This window comes from Vespula pensylvanica, chromosome 8, assembly GCF_014466175.1.
Source record: "Vespula pensylvanica isolate Volc-1 chromosome 8, ASM1446617v1, whole genome shotgun sequence".
Classification (NCBI taxonomy): domain Eukaryota; kingdom Metazoa; phylum Arthropoda; class Insecta; order Hymenoptera; family Vespidae; genus Vespula; species Vespula pensylvanica.
The window spans coordinates 4,698,625-4,713,774 of record NC_057692.1 but is presented as its reverse complement, the minus strand read 5'-3'; the positions used below and the strand labels follow the sequence as shown (position 1 = coordinate 4,713,774).

At 33.2% G+C, this 15,150-nt stretch overlaps 5 protein-coding genes and 1 long non-coding RNA gene across 11 annotated transcripts; 2 read left to right on the top strand and 4 right to left on the bottom strand.

Moving 5' to 3' along the window:
* The first annotated feature begins 147 nt into the window (after positions 1–147).
* Positions 148–4,294, top strand: LOC122630958 (endoplasmic reticulum lectin 1). 2 transcript variants are annotated; one of them, XM_043816052.1, is made up of 7 exons: positions 148–498; positions 583–756; positions 839–1,357; positions 1,748–1,801; positions 2,276–2,437; positions 2,498–2,737; positions 2,815–4,294. In XM_043816052.1, exons 1-7 carry the CDS (start codon positions 364–366, stop codon positions 3,058–3,060), a joined length of 1,530 nt encoding a protein of 509 aa, XP_043671987.1. In that variant the 5' UTR covers positions 148–363; the 3' UTR covers positions 3,061–4,294. The 2 variants fall into 2 exon arrangements, with proteins under 2 accessions (XP_043671987.1, XP_043671989.1); XM_043816054.1 differs by lacking the exon at positions 1,748–1,801.
* On the bottom strand, positions 3,516–4,511 carry LOC122630963 (mitochondrial import receptor subunit TOM40 homolog 1-like). Its single transcript, XM_043816070.1, has one exon. The coding sequence runs from the start codon at positions 4,494–4,496 to the stop codon at positions 3,516–3,518; it is 981 nt and encodes a 326-aa protein (XP_043672005.1). The 5' UTR covers positions 4,497–4,511.
* A 695-nt stretch (positions 4,512–5,206) lies between these two features.
* Positions 5,207–6,441, bottom strand: LOC122631051 (intraflagellar transport protein 43 homolog). Of its 2 annotated transcripts, none has more exons than XM_043816245.1 (6): positions 6,307–6,441; positions 5,997–6,172; positions 5,880–5,909; positions 5,772–5,824; positions 5,609–5,681; positions 5,207–5,505 (listed from the first exon to the last, which is right to left on the bottom strand). In XM_043816245.1, exons 1-6 carry the CDS (start codon positions 6,343–6,345, stop codon positions 5,283–5,285), a joined length of 594 nt encoding a protein of 197 aa, XP_043672180.1. In that variant the 5' UTR covers positions 6,346–6,441; the 3' UTR covers positions 5,207–5,282. The 2 variants fall into 2 exon arrangements, with proteins under 2 accessions (XP_043672180.1, XP_043672181.1); XM_043816246.1 differs by having other exon boundaries at positions 5,772–5,812.
* Positions 6,442–6,769: 328 nt separating this feature from the next.
* On the bottom strand, positions 6,770–9,103 carry LOC122631049. The gene is made up of 5 exons (XM_043816244.1): positions 8,834–9,103; positions 7,759–7,968; positions 7,272–7,671; positions 6,943–7,208; positions 6,770–6,862 (listed from the first exon to the last, which is right to left on the bottom strand). Exons 1-5 carry the CDS (start codon positions 8,909–8,911, stop codon positions 6,836–6,838), a joined length of 981 nt encoding a protein of 326 aa, XP_043672179.1. The 5' UTR covers positions 8,912–9,103; the 3' UTR covers positions 6,770–6,835.
* Positions 7,622–9,239, top strand: LOC122631052. 2 transcript variants are annotated; one of them, XR_006327606.1, is made up of 4 exons: positions 7,622–7,696; positions 8,352–8,623; positions 8,693–8,836; positions 9,102–9,239. It is a non-coding gene; the product is annotated as an uncharacterized LOC122631052 (long non-coding RNA). The 2 variants fall into 2 exon arrangements; XR_006327605.1 differs by lacking the exon at positions 7,622–7,696 and adding an exon at positions 7,961–8,162.
* Positions 9,240–11,148: 1,909 nt separating this feature from the next.
* On the bottom strand, positions 11,149–14,765 carry LOC122631047 (bone morphogenetic protein 4-like). Of its 3 annotated transcripts, none has more exons than XM_043816240.1 (6): positions 14,280–14,765; positions 13,720–14,082; positions 13,429–13,585; positions 13,019–13,164; positions 12,847–12,948; positions 11,149–12,679 (listed from the first exon to the last, which is right to left on the bottom strand). In XM_043816240.1, the coding sequence occupies exons 2-6, from the start codon at positions 13,936–13,938 to the stop codon at positions 11,708–11,710; spliced, it is 1,596 nt and encodes a 531-aa protein (XP_043672175.1). In that variant the 5' UTR covers positions 13,939–14,082; positions 14,280–14,765; the 3' UTR covers positions 11,149–11,707. The 3 variants fall into 3 exon arrangements, with proteins under 3 accessions (XP_043672175.1, XP_043672177.1, XP_043672176.1); XM_043816242.1 differs by having other exon boundaries at positions 13,682–14,082; positions 14,280–14,764; XM_043816241.1 differs by having other exon boundaries at positions 13,720–14,765.
* Positions 14,766–15,150: the final 385 nt, after the last annotated feature.

Sequence of the window (15,150 nt, the reverse complement as noted above, 5' to 3'; positions counted from 1 at the left end):
ATAAGTTACCTTGTTTCTTGTACTACGTGGATAGATTGGAGAGAACGATTTCGTTGGTGCAAGAATGGTTTCTTTGTTTGAAGAATCCTTTGTCTTTCTCGATCCTTAGTTATAAACTAATTTAAATATATTTAAGCGTGCTGAAATAAAATTTTATCGCCTTCGTGATATTGTTTAAATATAAAATTTTTATTGGTTGTACCTTTTATTTTAAAATTAATGCTAACTGTGTACGTCACGACAGATGGCGTTTGCAACTGTTTGATTAATAAGGTTTTTTGCTGTCATCATAAATTTATAAACGTTTTACTAATTGCAACATATTTATTCAAAATATGATAAAATAATTATTAACTTATAAAAATGTGGAAATATTATTGTATTTACAACGTGTTAAACGTTATACTTGCTAACACTTGGGGTCACGAAGTAAAGAGTTTCGATGATACTATTTTATTCAAAATTAATTGGCCAGATAAAAGTAATACCGAACTATTAGTGAGTATAATAAAAAAGTATTAATGAAAAGTATAGAAACATGATTGAATGAAGATATTATAAAATGTATTTTTTTATTTATAGGAGCCTGAAACTAACGTGGAGTCTTATTTTATAACAACAGCAAATAATGAGCGTTACCAATGTTTAATACCAGATATGATGGAGCGAGAACATAATGATGATGAGGTATATAAGGGATCAAATCCGATAGAAATATTATCAATGTTATTTCGCCAAAATACTTGTTCTTATAGGGTAGGTTTATTCATTAAAGAACAATATGAATTTAATAAGATATTAATATTCATTATAACAAATAATCTATTTTAATAAATAGTTAGAATCATATTGGACTTATGAATTATGTCATGGTCATTTTGTACGCCAATATCATGAAGATAGAGAAGGAAAAAAGGTTAAAACTCAAGAATATTATCTTGGTAATTTTGACAAATCGCAAAATTTCAAACTTTCCGTTGAATATGATGAATTAGCAAAAAATCCTGATAAAAAGGCAGAGATACCAGTAATAAAAGTAGATGGGATAAATATGCCATATGTAGAAATTAAAATGGGAGATGGTACACTTTGTGATATAAGCAATAAACCAAGAATGATAAGAGTTCTATATGTATGTTATCAACATGGCAAACACGAAATATTTTCATTAAAAGAAACATCAAGTTGTGAATATGAGACCATTGTTCTATCTCCATTGCTTTGCTACCATCCTGATTATAAACTCAAAGATTCTAAAGAAAATGAAATTGAATGCCGTCCTATGAATACTACACCAAAAAAACCTAGAGCACTTGTTGCAATGGAAATGGAGAGTTTGAAACTTCGACATCAAAAGGTAATGGTAAATTTATCTAGATATATATATTTTACATCTATTTATTTATCAGTATCAAAATCAAAATCAATTTACTTTTGAATATCTTTCATGATGCAAAGGCTTTTGTATGTAGCGCATGATATGCACAAAATATCTCAAATTTAAAAATTAATTTAAATTAAGCATTGTTAGATTATATGAAAGAGCATGTTGTCAGATTAAAATAAATTTTTCACTTAAATCATAAAAAACACATTAAAGTTATCTACTTCAATCTTTTAGAATCTTATTTTTCGAAACTATTTTTCTCTATCGAATGGCTTATTTCTAAGTACTAAACTAATAAATCCTTTATTTTTAAGTTGATTTATTATTATTTATATACTGAATTGATTATTTCTTACACAGGATAACAAGCTGCAGAAAATCTATGCGATCTTCCATGTAGATAAGGAGGGCCAGGTCAGAAAATTTTCATTTTTGGGAGAGAGGCTTTACGCTTTATGCCCGTTGTCACATAATGTCATGGGCTTGTGCTGACATCTAATTCACTCTGCCCCTTCTTCATCTACATACTTTCTTGACCATATAATGTCTAGATACTAATTCATATACTGAATTTTAACTCCAACTGTTAATATATATTGCAAAATTATCTTTTGTTTAATACACTAGTTTAATTAACCTATATTGTAGTTTATTTGATAAACATAATTTGATATATTTTACAATTAATGTGATAATTAATATCACATAAAGCATCATGGATTCCTGCATCTTTATTAATCTTATACAATTATAATAAAAATTTCTTTTGATTAAAGCATAAATACGCTATGCATATAGTCAATATTAATCATCTAACTTTGATTTCGATATACGGTGATTCAATTTAAAATCTATATTTATAATAACATGATATAAAATTTATTGCAGGATGGTGATGCTCGTGTAAGGGTTGAAATACGACCGGTAGATGTTGCTGACAAACAGAATGGTGAGGAAGATTCTGTTAATTCATTAGTAGACCAGAACATAACTCCTGCAGAACTTAATTCGCTTCAAAACTTTCTTAGTGGTAAAAATTGCTTACATGGAGTAAGTATCTATGCACTATTTATTAATTAGAACATTATAATATTTTATTATAATAAATAGGGAAATGGTTGGTGGAAGTATGAATTCTGTTTTGGACATTCTATAGTCCAATATCATACAGAAAAAGATGGCACTAAGACTACTGTTAATCTTGGTAATTTTGATAGACAAAAACACTTGGAATGGATTGCCACTCATCCTTATAAAAAACCAGGTCCACCAGAAGCGCGTAAATATTTATCTCATTTTTATAGCGATGGAAGTATCTGTGACAAAATTGGCCAATTACGACAAACTGAGGTATTAGATCTCGAAGTTGAAATAACAAATAATATAATTTTAAGTAAAATTAATTATTAAAAAATTTCATTTTTTAGGTAAAATTGAAGTGTGTTGAAGATCACATGGGTGGTCCATCAAGTATATCATTATTTTTATTAGAACCAAAAACATGTAAATATGTGTTAAGAGTTGAATCCCCATTAATTTGTGACATTTTAGAATATGCAGATGAAAATGGTCTTTTAAGTGAAAATTTTGAAACAGATTTTGCTAAATTAAGAATAGCTCTTCATACAGAACAAGATGATTTAGATGAAAGAATAGCTAATGGAGATGATTAATAAAAATTGATTTTTTATTAATTTTTAATAAGCGAATAGGGAAGGTACAGTTAATTGTAATTTATAATAAAATTGATTTAATCGCCGTGATTATTATAAAATATAATCACTAATATTGCCAATTGTACTTTTCTTATATAAAATTTGTGTAAAACTTTGTAAACATACTTAAATGAACTTAAGTGTATATATTTTTTAATAATTATACAATAGTATAACTTACAATTGTTTTTTTGTTTACTAGATTGGAAGTAAAAATAGTTGTATAAAAAAATTCATGAGACACACAAACATTATTTAATTTAAGATATAAGTAATAAAGTTTATAAAAAGAATAATATAAATACATCAATTTTTATTACTAAAGTAATAAAATCTCTAACTCACAGATATCTGTAATATAAGTCACAGAACACATACAATTAAAAAGATATTGTACGATTGATTAATAATAATTATACACCAATATCAAGACCCACACCTACACGAAATTGCTGATTTATATGATTCAAGTGTCCACTAATAATTAATGATGATTCTGGAATTGGATATAGTTTTTTCTCAAATACACAACCAATACTACTTTCTGAATTAACAATGCCTTTAAAAATTAGGTCAGCATATGGTATATTAATTTGATATACTATAGTGGCAACTGATTCATGAATCCTCATGTTAGTTTCTATCTCAACACCAAGTTGCAGTTGTCTGCTTGCTCTTCTATAATAACAAATATGAAGACCAGCTTCTCCTAAAGTAGCAGACCATGTTGCAGGTCCCGTATTATATCTGAATGCTACACACATTAATGTCTGTTGACCCCCAGAAATTTTAGAATTTCGAAGACAAGCTACTTCTGCACCCAATGTAATTCTGGACGTAATTGCTTGCAAGAAATGTAATACAACAATTCCTTGCTGCTTCAGAAATTTTGGATTTGCTAATGTTAATGCCAATGTATAATCATTGGACCGATATTCTATGGATGAACTAGAAGCTTTGTACTTAAAATTTGCAACTTGCGTAGACAATTTGAATCTAAATCTACATCCAAATGTATGTACAAAATTTGCTGTCATATTTCCATTTGGAATAATATCGCCTTTGACAATTGGATACTTCTCATGCAAACCCACTGCTTTAGTACCAATGTAAGATGCACCAAATTTGTATCCCGAAGGAGTTACAGAACTCAATGTTATTGTATGCATTACATTAAAATGGGAACTGAGAACTTTCTTAATTTTTAATCTTGCACCCTCAAAATTTTGTGGATAAAGATCCTTCACTTTTTTATGAAGATCTTCGAAACTCCCTGGATTTCCAGGTTTCCTGTCTATCTCGGTCGGACATGGTATACAGTCAGGAATTTCTGTCTTATTTGAGACTATATACGAATCTTGTTCTTTATTTACAATGGCATATATAATACCCATTATGACCACGAGGAACGGCTTCCTTAAAAGAAGCCGAAATTTGTATAAATTCGGCGTTTATCAAAATATTTGTACATTTTTCTGAGCAGGAACAAAACATTTAAATTGAATGTACCATTTGAAAGTTCGAAAGCTGAGAAAGATGGGGTTGATAGCGAACATTTGAAATTTGCCGCTAAGAGGAATAAAAAAAAACGAAGGATGCGCAGTAGCATAAATTTGAGATTCCTTGATACAGTCAATAGATGACTCTGTTAGATTATTGTATACTTGAGTTTCTCACAAATACTTTCTAAAGCCATCTTATCTTTATAAAGGGCAACCGATTAAACATTGGCGGAAGTGTGTGCTAGTGATGGCACAGCTGAACATTGATCGCTAAACGTCGAGATATGGCAGATCTGCTCAGTGGGTGTTGTCACGTGGTCGCTTCAAGTAGCTTGTGTTCGGCTCCCGATTGCGCGTGCATGTTCGTGGTTTTCTTCCAAAACCTCGGATATGCACGCCTGCACGGTTGAGTCTTCACGTCGCTCCTCGAACTACCGCGATTTCCAAATTGGGGGGCAATCGAATAGGTCAGACGAGGTAATTTGTCGCTTCCATATACAGGCACTGCGGAAAAGCAGTATGCCATTTTTTTTTTTTATTACGATAGAAGAACACTTAACCTATATGTAATGTCGAATATATTTTTCAATACATTTCGCAAGTATAGTAAGAAACAAATTTTATTATATTTCATGTATAAAAAATAATTTATACAATTATGTTTACATATTTTTGTATTTAAACATTTAATTTTTTCTGGATCTCGTTATTTATCTCCGATGCGACTTGCGTGAACAGAAGATTCCAATTCCAAGCTTCGTCGGGTTCCTTCACTATATTTTCATTATACAATTTTTCTGTAAGAGGGAAAAGACTGATCCCATCTAACGATGTAAATGCTTCGTTTTTAATTAAATCCGTATCCAACTCTTTATAAGCCGTGACTCTGTTAGTGTCAATCCTATAATAATAAATGAATGTTCAATGTAGATCATATAAAAAGAAACGAAATAAAGGATTGCTAGAATTTATTATATAATTAGTAACATCAATTTTTTACTTACACAGGTGCATTAGAAAGATCTGAAAGAACATTGTCCTCTTGAATTTCATCTAAATCCGGAATCACAGGAATATCTGTAATAAGATCATTTGATTATTTATTTTTTTTATATTAAAAATGGTATCGTATATGTTGATATTTACAAACACTCGTCGTGATCTTACCATCTTCTTGATTCTCTTTTCCCATTGATCGAAATCGGTCCCTAAGGAATAATCTGTTAGTGACTACAGATGTCTGATTCTATATTTTTGTTCATTATAGATACTTACTGTTCGATGATGTTAGAAGAAGCCTTTGTCCTACAATAACGAATAAATAATAATTTGACAATTGGATTATTTTTAAATGTAAGAGAACAAAATTGAAATGTTCATATCGTCACTCACTTGCCACTTTTCAAATCGTCACCCCAACCAGTTTTTCTGGTACGAGGTGGCGCCACAGGTGGCTGCGTTGAGCGTCCTGAGGATAATGACGTAGGACTGTTTAACAAATCCTCGTCCGATTTTGAGTCTTCCTGCGTAATATTTTGGCCTGCTCTTCTGCCTAGTCTAGGAATAAGCTATAAACATTAGGCGTTTGTAAATGTTTATAAAATTTTAATAATAATATCGAACACAAGTATCCAATAATAAATACATCTACGACTACGTATAAAACATTTATAAATTACAACGATGATTTTAAGAAATTTACCTTCTTCGATGTAATTTCTAAATCCGAAGCCCAATCCATCGTTAAAATACGATTTATTTATCTTTAGTAGAAGGATTAAAGAGACAGTGTTGGTTTTGTGTTTGCAAGTGGTAACCATGACAATTGATAGCGTCGTCGTGTCGATAAGGTAGGAAAGGCGGGAATATTTGAGAACACATGCATCGCATATATATTTCTTTTACAATTTGGTAAGATATATATATTTTTTTTTTTTCTTATAATCTCTTTTAACAAAGTCAATAAAGTTTAAATAAAATTCTGTATCATTATAGTTAATATTTCAAGTACAAAAACACTATTTATTACAATTTAACACTTTCGCTTCGTCTTATCTTCATGAATGAAAACTAGAGTTCTTCAATAATATTTCGTACTGTTTATTTGTCGTTGATACTCCTCGTTGTCTGGATTTTCATTACAACCATTTTCGTTGTTCGGTGGCCTCACTTTGTTAAATCTAAACAACGTACACATGTACTTTTTTAACAATGGAACCTATCACGATGTGTCAAACACAATTCCCAAATAAAAATACCTAGAAAAATCTCCTTTACAAAGACGCCAAGGTAAAATGTCTATTTTCTCATGAAGAATCAAAGATATTTCTGGACTAACAAAATACGGTGTCCCTGCACCGGAACCACGTGTTATCAGCTTTCTGTCACTATCGTAGCAACAATGTTGTGCACTTCCGGTTCCCGTAGCCAATAGAGTACGCACGCAATAGGCCGCCCCAGGCTTGTAAACATCCAATCGGTAAGATGCACTGCTCACGTCGCGCCAACGAAAATGCTTCTTTTGTTTTTCGTCCCATAGATTGTTGTCGTAGAAGATACTGTTCGGATATTTGCACGGACAGGCGGGAAGAACAACGAGGTGTCCTGAAACGTGTGTTGTACTTCATTTTTCTTTTAATTAACGACAAAAGTGTTAAATAACCTCACCCGAAAATGCCGCTTCGAGTTTGTCTTGATTATTCAACCACCTTTGACATGGGTCCGTGTCCAATTTTTCTCTGACAAAATGCAATCCCTTTAAGATATTTTGATTGTTCTCAAACGATGCATTTAGCAAGGTTTGAAAAACATTCGTCAACATGCCAGAAAAATCATCCGAAGTTTCATAAATAGAAGGGAAATCTCTACCGTCGACGTAATCGCCGATTGTATCGTTATCCTTATCCTCGACGTATCCATCGATAATCGACGATCTATCGTTATTGGTATCGATATCTTCTGATCGCGTACTAATATTTTCATCTTTTTCATTTGACGCTCGGATCTTTGTCATTAAACGTGATTCTTCGGTTTCGTAATCGTTATTCTCTTGTGTTTTAAGGAATATCTGTGAATACGAAAGTTTATCATTTGTTATTGTCCTGTTATTATTCGTTAATTGTGTTTTGTCGATCATGCTTATTACAATACTTACCTGTTCCGATGTCCCGATATGAGAACACGTAGAATTATTTTTACAATGTCGTTTTCGATTCTTCGAGTGTCTCGTTAATAAAACATCGATATCGTCGTTTTCTCGTTTCTTTCTCGATATAATTAACGAGAGTGATGTATTTAAGTTTGGAAAATAGTGAACAGCGCTCATCATTTTATTAAAAATCCGTTTTGATAGAGTATTCCTTGTCTGATACCGTATATATATTATTACAGGAAAAAAATTAAAATGTAATTTTGCGACATTTAAGGCGCCATTTTTAAAAGTCCGTATGTCAGTACGCAAGCAGAATCAAAATGGCGATTGGATCTTTGATGTCGTTTATATAAATTTATAAAACGTATTGAAGAAAATTTGATCGTTATGAAAATGAATTCGAAATGGTGAAAACGCATACTTTCAATAATTCCCGATCAAATGCAATTATATACATATATATGCAGATCATTTTTTTAAGTCTAAAGTCTTATTGGTTACTGATAACTGTTTTTCTTTTTCTTTTTTTCTGTTTTTTTTTTCTCACGCGAGCAACATAACGAGCATAACATCAAAAGACCGTGTTTACTTCGTAGATGAGTTACGGACTTTGAAGGAGAAAAAGGGACGTAGCGGTATGTGTTGGAACGGTATGAGTGGAATGGACTGGAATGGGATACGCTCAACGATGCGAGAGATGGAACATTTCTACTTCTGAGAAGCCGCGTGTTATGCGATCGTTGCCCATTCAATGGCGTAGCCATTGTATGATGCCGGGAAGAACTCCTATTCCGTCTCAGTTTGAAGAAACGAAAACTAACAGGAAATATAATATGTAATATCTCTTATCGGAATCGACGATACATAGGTATACTGCATTTATTTCACTGTAAAATGTATATTATAATAACTAATATTCATCTTATTGATATTTTAGAAGATATGGATTATTTGAAGAAAACAGTAACATTTGCTTATTCAAATGCTCAACGAAAGAGCGCTTTACCTCTGATTCCGTATATTATCGGAGAATGAAAATATTCTATTAAATGTCACCTTATTTGTTTACTTCACTTACCTGGTAACGTATAAGAGTAATAGTTAAAATCAAATGAAGAATAACGATTATACACATCAGCAATTGTATCGTCCTCATTTTCTTCTTTGTTTTTCTTTTATTTTTCTTTTCTTTTGTTTCTTTTCTTTTCTTTTTTTTTTTTATTCTTTATTAACGCCAAATTCGCAAGACAACTGTAATTTTCGAATATTTAGCACGATTAATCGATCAATATATCTTGTAGCTATTCATTATTATCACCAAATCGATTTTATTTTCTTTGTTTTAGTTCTTCATGATTGTAAAGAAATAATGACCAAGTATCGTAAGATTTTGAAATCGAAAGTTCATCGGTATCCTCTCCCGGAAAGATAAATAAATTACGGAAGGAGCACACACGTTTATCTTATCAAAATGATGAAGTATGAGAATTGCGAGAAGAGAAGAAGAGCGGGTACAAAACGCGGCGCTCACTGTTCAAAGGCGTACACCACTATGTGTATAGTTGTGAATCGGTGAAGTTCTGTCCCACTATAATGGGCCAGTGGCGGCGAGGTGAAACGGTTGGAGAGGTAGCACGCCGGATGACAGAACACTACGTCATTGTATAGCTTCTATTATGGCGTATCACGGCTTAGGCTTTCATTTCATCCTCCTTAAAAAAACATCTTTTTCCTTTCTTTTATTTCGTACGTCATGATTTCTCCAATTTCGATTCTACTTTTAATCAAACATGTTCCTTGTATCTTGTTAATAATCGATCAAATCATTCACATTATTACAAAATCTGTCTATCAGATAAATCCATTTGTTTTTATAATATTTCAGAAGTAGGCGATTTAAGTAGTTCATTTTTTTGTTTCGTGTTGTTCATTGATCTTGTATAATGGATGAAAGTTATTACTTGAATGATCTAGTACTTGAGTACGAAAAGTCATTAATATGTTATCTTTTGGACCGCAAAGTTCGCACAAAGTCGTATCGTAAATCAATACGTATTACGGCGCCAGGATCTAAATACAACATGAATGGAATGCAGTGAAACACGTTCCAGTTATTTTTAGTCGAACAGATTCGAAAATACACCCACCCTGAAGTAAATATAACCGGAGATGCGCGTACGGGAATGCAGTGAGAGCGGCACGCGAGCAGTCAGACACCTCACAGATATGTAAATGCTGGTATCGAGAAATTGATGGGGTGTGTTGAACGTACGAATCCGCCTTATCTCTTACATTTCTTTTATAATATATAAGTACGTATGATATATAATAATAAACTTTATTAGTATTAAGAAAAAATAAATTATTTAAGTATTATTTATTATTTTGTTTAATGTAATAGATATAAAATATTATATTTATTGTATATATTTTATAAAAATCATAGACATTTGAATCATATGTTCGTAATATATATAAATTAGAAACACACATAAAAAAGCGAAAAGATCATAAAACTTTCTTAGTTTCACGATACTACATAATACTTAGGATAATTTTCTAAATTTGTATGATAATAGGCAGTAGGCGAATATTCCATGGGACATGCGAGAAGATAATTTATTATGATCGTACGCTAACTGCGATATCTTCCGTATGACTTTATTAATATAATTTGTTTATTTCAATGGGAACAAAATGATTCTAGCATAAGAGATATCCTCTGAGCATAAGTAGGTTATTTCATATGTCGACTATCACTTTTTTACTTATTTCTTTTTTTCCATTTTCAATACATTATGGTATAAAGAAGTTTCTCAATAGTTAATAAACTTAAATTTTAAAATTGATATCTCGATAACTATTACGAATTTTGAAATGAAATTGTCAGTAGAAACATCTGAATTTTGTGTATTGTATAGTATTCACATATATAACAAAATAATCAGAAAATGTTGCAAAATATGATAGTCTACATATCGAGTGGTCCGAGTTAATGTCGAAGTTACTTCGAGAGAGGCCGGCCACCCTTATCTTTTGTTTTCCATAACGTACTCGTGGAAGTTCAACACCGGTAGCGTTTCACATTCCGCGACTGCATTTCTGCAATCCACCGGCGCCAAACTCACCGTCAACAACACGAATAACTGTCGCATTTATTTTAACGCCAGGCTTATAAATTTCACCGCTGATTTCATCGTTCGCCCTCTCGAAAACATTCCGCGAGCTTGAGAGAAGCGTTTGATTTCGGGACGCTCCTTTGATGGCAGACAATGATCAAGTCCTGTGTACGTTTTTAACGCGAACTTTCAAGATTTTTCACTTTATATATTTTTTAAGGATCAGGGGACAAAGGAATAATGAACAAAAAAAATAATAATACTAATTATCGGTTTAAATATCATTTATTGTATATCTACTATTTCGCTATAAATAATTCTAATGCAGTTGTCACGAGATATATATACAAATTTAATCTCATTATATCTATATCTACGAATTACGATTATAATAATTTACAGAGATACGTTATAACAATAGATTACATTACAGTACAACGTTGTGTGTGTTTGTGTGTTGTGTGTGAGGTGTGTGTGTGTATGTGTGTGTGAGAGGGGAGGACGCACGCGTGCACGCGTGTACGCGTACTTGGGAATGTTCTTATTTACAAACAGGACTTTATCGACGTACAACGATTTATGCGAAAATAACGCTCGATATTGTAAAGATAATAATCTTTTTTTATTTTTCTTTTAGGAGGACGTAAGTACTTAGAAAGACCAACGAAAACCCAAAAGATACAACATTTAATCTATTCTCTTAGACATAATTCTTCAAATCCCGAAGAACACTCACAAATCGTTCGTACGATCACTAATCCGTGTGTCCTTTTGACGTGAATTCTTCAGGAAAAATCGAGCAACAATTTTCGGTCAAAACAAGCGTTATCCGATTAACGACAACCACAACGATCAGCTATCATGTCCTCGTACATTTTCAGAACAACGTTTTCGTTATCGTCGAAGAAAAGTATACTGGTGCTGAGTAGCTTCGTGGGTACACAGCAAGGCATTTCAACGCCTTTCACCAAACCCATTTTATGAACAATACCTTGTACGGTGGCATGATTTGTCGGTTGTTGATCTTGGCTCAGCGGTGACTCACAAAGACCTTTGCAATGGTATGCAGAATATCCCTTAGGCGCAATTATGGATGAAGAAAGACCAATTTCCTTGAAATCAACGTAAAGCTCATGTCTCGAGCACACGGTCGTGTTTTTGTGACCTAACGAAGGACTTTGTTTTTTTGTTGATCTTCTTTCTCTACGTTGAGTCCTGTTAGCTCTTTGAGACACTTTATTTAATTTCTCCCGAAGCATAGCTCTCTCGTAAATGTCCATCGACGTTAAAACATGCGTCATCTTCGTTCTATGCGAGATAATCTTCTTAGGACGTTTTCTAGTTAATTTTGTATCACGTCGATCACGTTCTACGGAATCTTCCCGCCAAGCTGAGTCTGACTCTTCGTGTTTTCTCTTCTCTCTTGAAAAAAATTCTTTTTCGCGTTTTTGTATCGCTAACGAGTCTTCAGGCTCGCCTCTCTGTCTTTTCTGTCTTTGAAGATGCTCGTCATATTCTTCCTCCAAGTCAATCTTATCATCTACTCCATCATAACGTAATTCATCTTCGTCGATATTGTCGTTTCCATAAGTATAGTAATCGGGGACGATTTTCATTCCAGGTCGTTGTTCCTTACCGTCGTCGTCAAAAAGAACTAAGATCGGTTGCTTGTTATGGTGATACTCATTTCGTCGAGAAAACTCGACGTTTACTTCATCATCGAACAAAGTCGTGACCGTCACCAAGAGACCTAGATTTGGATCACCGCTGACCCAAGAGAGCACGGCTTCTTTAACGTTAAACACCTGTGGAATGGTAGTAACTGTTTTTTAATAATTTTAACTTATAACACAATAGCTCTTCTTATGTTCTGTCTATTCTATTTAAATTAGAACGTGTATGTATATATATATATAACATTATAGCATATTGTAAAAATAGTTTATTACTTTTGAAGGTCATGAAAATATACCTGCCAACCCGAAGTATGTACTCCAGCGTAATGAATGTTGAGTAACTTATGAAGACTCGGTACAGCAAGACTTCTCTCGTCTAAGACTTGATAGACTCTTATCTGAACATAAGTGATTATCTTGTAAAAAGAGAAGATTGAGGAAGGAAATCGTTTAATGTATGACACTTACCAAGTAATACGGCGACGTAAGCGTCGAAGGATGCACCGTTTTAGTGGGCGTTTTCTTTCTGTAAAGATGTAACTCGGCTTCCAAAACCGATTCGTTTACTTCCAGGCCGGACACGTTGAAGAAATAAAAATGAGACAAGGAGGTATCTACGAAGTAATTAGTCATTGTTTTCTTCTAAATGAAATGTCACGTTAAAAGAGTGATTTAAATAATATAATTGATCACATTTAGTGATTACTTGAAGAGGAAAGTGTAGTAATTGAGAATGGAAAAATTAAAGATGAAAATATTCTATCGGTATATACAACTTATATAAATATTTTATTATATACAAATATGAGAAAGAAAGAGAAAGAGAGGGAGAGAGGGGGCGAGAAATTCGTTTGTAGGTATCAAAGAAAAGAATTTACCCCTTTCAACGAAACTCCGTACGACCTTAGCATTATAAGGATTTCGTCCTCGCGTGACGCCGCTATCATCGGCGATAGTATTATATAGTTCCATCATGAACTGAGGTGGTATCTTACGATGGGCTGATTTTTCGCCCTGGCCGCGTATACCGAAGATCTGTAATATTATTACATTTGATTAATATTTCGCACAAAATGACACGTACACTCAGTTTTCATTCGTCCTTTCATAAATTACTTCTCAACGACGTACGTGAAAAAACATCGTTAGAAATCGGATACAAGACGGACCTTTTGCAACTTTTCCAACTCGTCTTCGTGTTTCTCGTTACCGAGCTCGTTTCCCTGAGTGAGTTCACTAAGCGACAAAGACAGGCCCGTTCTTTCCTGACCTTTATCATCCTTGAGAAGATCTGACGGATATGCATCCGCTTCGGGAAGAAGAAGATGCATCGACGATGACATCGCCGACATCACTAGCAATAGCGACAGTGCACTTCGCGTCTGCATCGATACGACCTTGCGTTTGATTAGAAACGAAAAAAAAATCGGGAAGCAATCGAATGCTCTTTCTTCAAGGTGTCAAACATGAACACCTGTATCCTATTCAACGTTTTACCGAGGTCTTCACGAGGAGGAGTCTGCTATATTTTTCTAGTGGTATCACAAAATGCGAGGTGAGTCATTTCAAGAGAAACATTCGATCATTTTCGTTGTTTATAAACGTATAAAAATTCTTTTTCTATTGTTATAAATTGGTCTATTTGAAAGACGTCAATTTTCTTCGAGGGGTCAATTGTTACGTTCATAAACAACGAAGATATTTTGATGTTCCTATCCAAATGACTCACCCTTTATAATACTGTATTATGTGTGTATAGTATAATAATTAGTCGCGACTCGGACACCTTATCACGAACAAGGAAAAAAGAAGACACCCTTTTTTCTATGTGTCTCGTTTCGTCGAAGGAACGGATATCTCTGCTTCACCGGACACTTTGCCGAACTCAACGGGACGCTAAGTGGCATATGGAAGGTTTTCGCTGCGAGGAGTCACCTTTATGCTATGCCGGGAGTTCCTTCCCCCGCGTTACTCCCCGCTCGACATTGGCGCTTCTCACGTCTTATATATATGCATAGCTACTCCGACATATACGCAAACCATCTACTTGTCCGCATAATTGTCAACAACGACAACACACCTTGGCCCTTTAACCCACTGTCAAGACGATCTTCTCCGCATACGTTCCTTTTCTTAACTTCTTTAATACTTTTTTGATTATCGAATTTGACTGTTGTTTGCATCTATTTTTATTTTGTTATTATTTAGACAATTTTGTTTATCAATATAATTCATATCCAACATTTAATTTTTATACGATGTTTAATTATCGTTGTTATTGTCGTTAAAAAATGTTGTTTATATGAATTTTAAGTAATAGCTCATAAGTAAATAAATTAAATATGTATGTATATATATAAATATATATATACATATATATATATATAATGCGTGTGTGTGTGTGTGTGTGTGCGTGTTATTGAGAGGATAGAAATCGCTGAGCGATGATGACAGTGCCAGGCTATTATAAAAAGCACGTTTCCTAAATTTTACGGATTCGTAAGCACCAAGCTATGCTCGCGACGCGATATTTAGGTGGATGAACGTTTTAGATAATTCGTTGTTTTTTCTTTTTTCTTTTTTCTTTTTTTTTCTTTTTT